The sequence below is a fragment of the Diospyros lotus genome, chromosome 14 (genome assembly GCF_014633365.1).
Source record: "Diospyros lotus cultivar Yz01 chromosome 14, ASM1463336v1, whole genome shotgun sequence".
NCBI classification, from domain to species: domain Eukaryota; kingdom Viridiplantae; phylum Streptophyta; class Magnoliopsida; order Ericales; family Ebenaceae; genus Diospyros; species Diospyros lotus.
In genome coordinates, this window is record NC_068351.1 from 2062920 (window position 1) to 2067522 (window position 4603).

Genomic DNA, 4603 nt, shown 5'->3' on the forward strand with positions numbered 1-4603 from the left:
CTTTTCATGAGGAACGTCTCCCCATGTTTATGTCACTCTCTCCACTCTCCAACCACCCATAACCCCCACCCACGGTGGCCACTCTCCTCTCCTCCTCCACCGCCACCCACAACCTCCTCTCTCTCTCTCTCTCTCTCTCTCTATCTGTCAATCTATATATATATATATATATATAAACTTATCATGAATTGATGATCAGATGGAAGCTGTACAAGTTTTGTTTGGAAAACAAGCAAGAGAAAATAAATGTACGTGTGTTTAAAATCCTTTCTCCAATGAACATGTAGCAAGTAGTCTACTATAGCACTCATATATACTCATGAAACGAAGTTTTGAAGTTGAGAGGTTTGAGGGAGAAGCAATGGATCATAGCTTGCTGTGTGATGAAGTTTGGCTTATGAGTGCTCCTAAGCCAGAGAGTCATGGCAGTATCAGTATTGCTCCATTCGACACGACTGAGGAAGATTACCATCAAGCTTTCGCTGCATGCCTGCAGAAAGAAGCAACTTTCTTGCCTCAATCTGGATACCAGCACCTTCTTCAATCTGCCTCTCACTTGAATTCTCTTCGACTCAAAGCAATGCAGTGGCTTGTAAAGGTAATTTTCTCCACGTACGTTATAAAACTGCTAGATAATTAATTTCATGCACGAATCAAAAAACAAATTAACCTCTCTCTCTCTCTCTCTCTCTGTCTCTCTCTCTCTGGTAGTGTAAAAGCCGGCTGAATCTTTCATGCCAAACTGTTTTCAAAGCTGCAAATTATTTTGATCGCTTCTTCTCTATCGATCATTGCAGAGTAAGTACTAGCTTTTTCTTATATGAATTCTCTCTCTCTCTCTCTCTCTCTCTCTCTCTCTTCATGGATTAATCATATTCAATAATTGTAGTATTATTCTCATGTTAGACGTATTTTTTTCCTTAAATAAACACGCAGAGATGGGAAAATTCGATGGTTGAGTTAGTGGCCATTGCATGCTTATCTGTAGCCTCCAAGTTTGGTGAGACAACCCATCCTTCTTTGCATGAAATTCAGGTAACTGTAACCATAATTAAGGACCCTTTTCTATATTTTGTGCATGCGTGTGTTGTGGTCCAACCTGGCTCTATAACACCTTATTCTTATATATATGCATATGGTGAGACTGCAGATGAAAGATCTGGACCATTCCTTTCAGTCTAGCTTGATCCAACGGATGGAGTTGACACTTCTCAAGGCCCTAGGCTGGCGGCTTGGCTCTGTAACGCCTTATTCTTATGTAGAACCACTGTTGATATGGAATAGAGATGCCCTCGGTTCTTCGCTATTTGAAGAGTTGACTGCCAAACTCACTAAGCTGCTTCTGTCCACCCTTTCTGGTAAAATTAATGAGTATATTATCTATCAATTGAGTAAAATGTCAACCATTTTCTAAACCCTTTTCATTTTTGATACATATATATATGATCTTGATGCAGTTATAGAGTAGAGACACCCATTTCATTCAATTTTAATTCATCTTGTTTATTTTTCATAGTTTTCTAGGTTTATATATGAATGAATCCATTAAAAATCCATTTAATTTTGCAGATTCGAGGTTCCTGGAGTTTCGGCCATGTGTCACCGCCATTTCTGCGCTAAGATGTATCATCGAGGACTCTGCTCCATTAACAAATAATCCTCACCTCGCCCATGTCACAAATCTCATTCCAGAAGATCAAAAGGTGATAATTATTAGATATTTCATTCATTTGCTAGCTGTGATGTTAAATGAACACTGCATGTCTTGCTTAGATGTTTAATTTCTTCTGCTTTTAAATCTAGGATTATTTGATCAAGTGTGATAAGATAATGGAAGAGAAGCTGGTTCACCCAACTCAAAACTTAACAGCTCGACGATGTTGCTGTTACTGTTGCTGCCCTTCGAGTTCAGTAACTTTCGTCACAATGGAACAGGTCGATGAATACCATTGCCAATTGGAATTGCCGCTCTTGAAGATGCCTGCTTTTAACATAATCAATCACAGAAGCAGCAAAATGAAGAGGAAAAGGGAATTAGAATGAGTGAAAGTTTGCATTGCAGCATCCTATAGCTATCACAATCTCTTGATCATATAGATAGTTGGGTGGTTAATGTAACTTGAATCTGATCACAATTCTAGGGTTTTCTTTTCTTTCTTTTTTTTTTTTTCTGGTCTTAGGAGATCATTAAATTAATTAATAATGATCCATGAAGATGGCGTGAAACATTCAATTACATCAATGAAGTTTCAACTCTATATACCTTAAAGATTGGAATTGCACAATAGGAAACAAGCTCCAATTGTATAGTTTGAAACAAGCTCCAAGAGCTTGGAACAACAAGATTGATTTTTATTTCCAACAAAATGAACTTCAAAAAAGCCCAAATAAACCATCTCTTTATGTGAAAAAAGCAAAAAATGGAGATTTTCTTATAATTTGTTTGTATGTTGATTTGATTTATATGGGAACAAATTGGAGGATGTTAATTTGAAGATTTTAAAAAGGCATGATGGAAGAATTCTAGATATGACTAATCTAGGTGTTATGAAATATTTCTTGGAAATTCAAGTTAATTAAGCAATCAAAATGGGAGATTTTTCTGTCCCAAGAGAAGTATGTTGAACATTTATTGAAGAAGTTTCATATAACAGATTGCAAGTCTATCCACACCCATGTCTATTAGTGAAAAATTGTAGCAAGACGATGGAGCCCAAAAGGCAAATGCAAAGATGCATCGAAGTTTAGTTGGTTCTCTTATCTATCCTTCTAATACCAGACCTAATACCATCTAAGTTGTGAGTGTTGTTTCCATATTCATGAGTAATCCTAGCAAACTTTATTATGTAGCAGTAAAGAGGATTTTATGATATTTGCAAGGAACAAAAAACAAAAAAAAAAATGGGCATTAAGTATGTGAAGGAAGCAAGTAGCAAGCTAGTTGGTTAGACCGACAGTGACTGGGCTGGAAGTTTGTATGATCGGAATAGTACATCAGATTACGTTTATAGTTGGTTAGACCGACAGTGATTGGGCTGGAAGTTTGGATGATCGGAATAGTACATCAGATTACGTTTATATTTATAGTTCAGGGACAAAAATTATCCCTTGGAGTTCAAGAAAGCAGAGGATTGTTGCACTATCTTCTGCTGAAACTGATGAATATTCAACATGAATTGAAGCTACTTGTGAAGGTATTTAATAGTTGGTTAGTTAAGGAGACCTTTGACTGATTTGCAGCAGGAAGTTTCAAATGCTACTACTATTTGCTGTGATAATATATGTCAGTTATAGCAATGAGCTAGAAACCTGCTTTTCGCACAAGAAGTAGTAAGCTCATTGAACTCACGCATCATTTTATTAGTGATTGGAGAAATTTGTTTGGAGCTTATCAGGACAGATGAGCAACCTATAGATGTACTCACCAAAGCTATAACAAAGCAAAAACTTGAATGGCTGGAGGAGATGTATTTAGTTCAATATTAACTAATGAAAATATCAACTTAAAAATTTTAAAAAAAAATTCTAATGGACTAATCATGAAAATAATTCAACCCTTTTCACAAATTTTTAATTTTATCAAATTCTTAATTTTGATAATTTGGTCCAAATTGAATCAATTGGATGCGATTTTATCCAAGATGTAAAATCGATTTAGAGGAAGTGTGTATATCTAACTTGACATATTAGGTGTTAGATAATAATAATATTTGTGAGATTCATATGTACACATAAATAAAAAATATATAATTTTTTACATGTAATTTGTTTACTTTTTTTTTCTTTCATCTTTTTTTCTTTTTATATGTTACTTTTTTTTTTTTACTTATGTGTTACATATAACTCTCACAAATATTATTATTATGTAACACCTAACATACCAAGTTAACACGAAGATACTCTCTCTAAATTAATTTTATGTTAAATAAAATTATATCCAATTGAGTTAATTTAGACTTAATTGTCAAAATTAAAATTATTGAATAAAACTACAAATTTGCACCCAAAAAAAATAAATTATTTTCATGCACTTCTCTAGTCTACTAATTAAAATCTGCAAAACCACCAACTTATTCTTCCATCTTCTTTGATTCGTTCAGGGCTGGCAATTGTTGGATGGTCACGAGTGACGATAGATATCTCATTAATTAATGCCGCTCGTGAGCTTGAGATTAATCTACAACGTTGGACTAATTAATGATTAATAAAGAGATAGAATTATATCGCTAGTAACAGTAATGTTTGATTCCCAAGACAACACGTAATTACAATTAATTAAGATTACTTACGTGAAGTTTATGATCAATTCATGATAATTCATTTATGACAGACAGTAATCCTAATCCACTTCGAATCCGACTTCTTCTCTTCTTCGTATCCTTGTTCTTCCCTCCTTGAGACTCTTCGTCGTCTTATATATTTGCATTCCCATGCAAATTCCTGTCGAGAGAAAACATCGTACAGAACGCTGCGTTACTCGTCATTCCATCACGTGATACATAGATCCAGCACGCATATATAGAAACATAGATTTAGGGATTGTAATCAAATAGGATCGATATATCATATATATATATATATATTGAGAGAGAGAGAGAGAGAG

General features: G+C 34.7%; 1 protein-coding gene across 1 annotated transcript; it reads left to right on the forward strand.

Annotated features, from left to right (window-relative positions):
* The first annotated feature begins 361 nt into the window (after window positions 1-361).
* LOC127790100 (putative cyclin-D7-1) lies at window positions 362-2043 on the forward strand. The gene is made up of 5 exons (XM_052319387.1): window positions 362-598; window positions 937-1035; window positions 1151-1358; window positions 1570-1703; window positions 1804-2043. The coding sequence occupies exons 1-5, from the start codon at window positions 362-364 to the stop codon at window positions 2041-2043; spliced, it is 918 nt and encodes a 305-aa protein (XP_052175347.1).
* Window positions 2044-4603: the final 2560 nt, after the last annotated feature.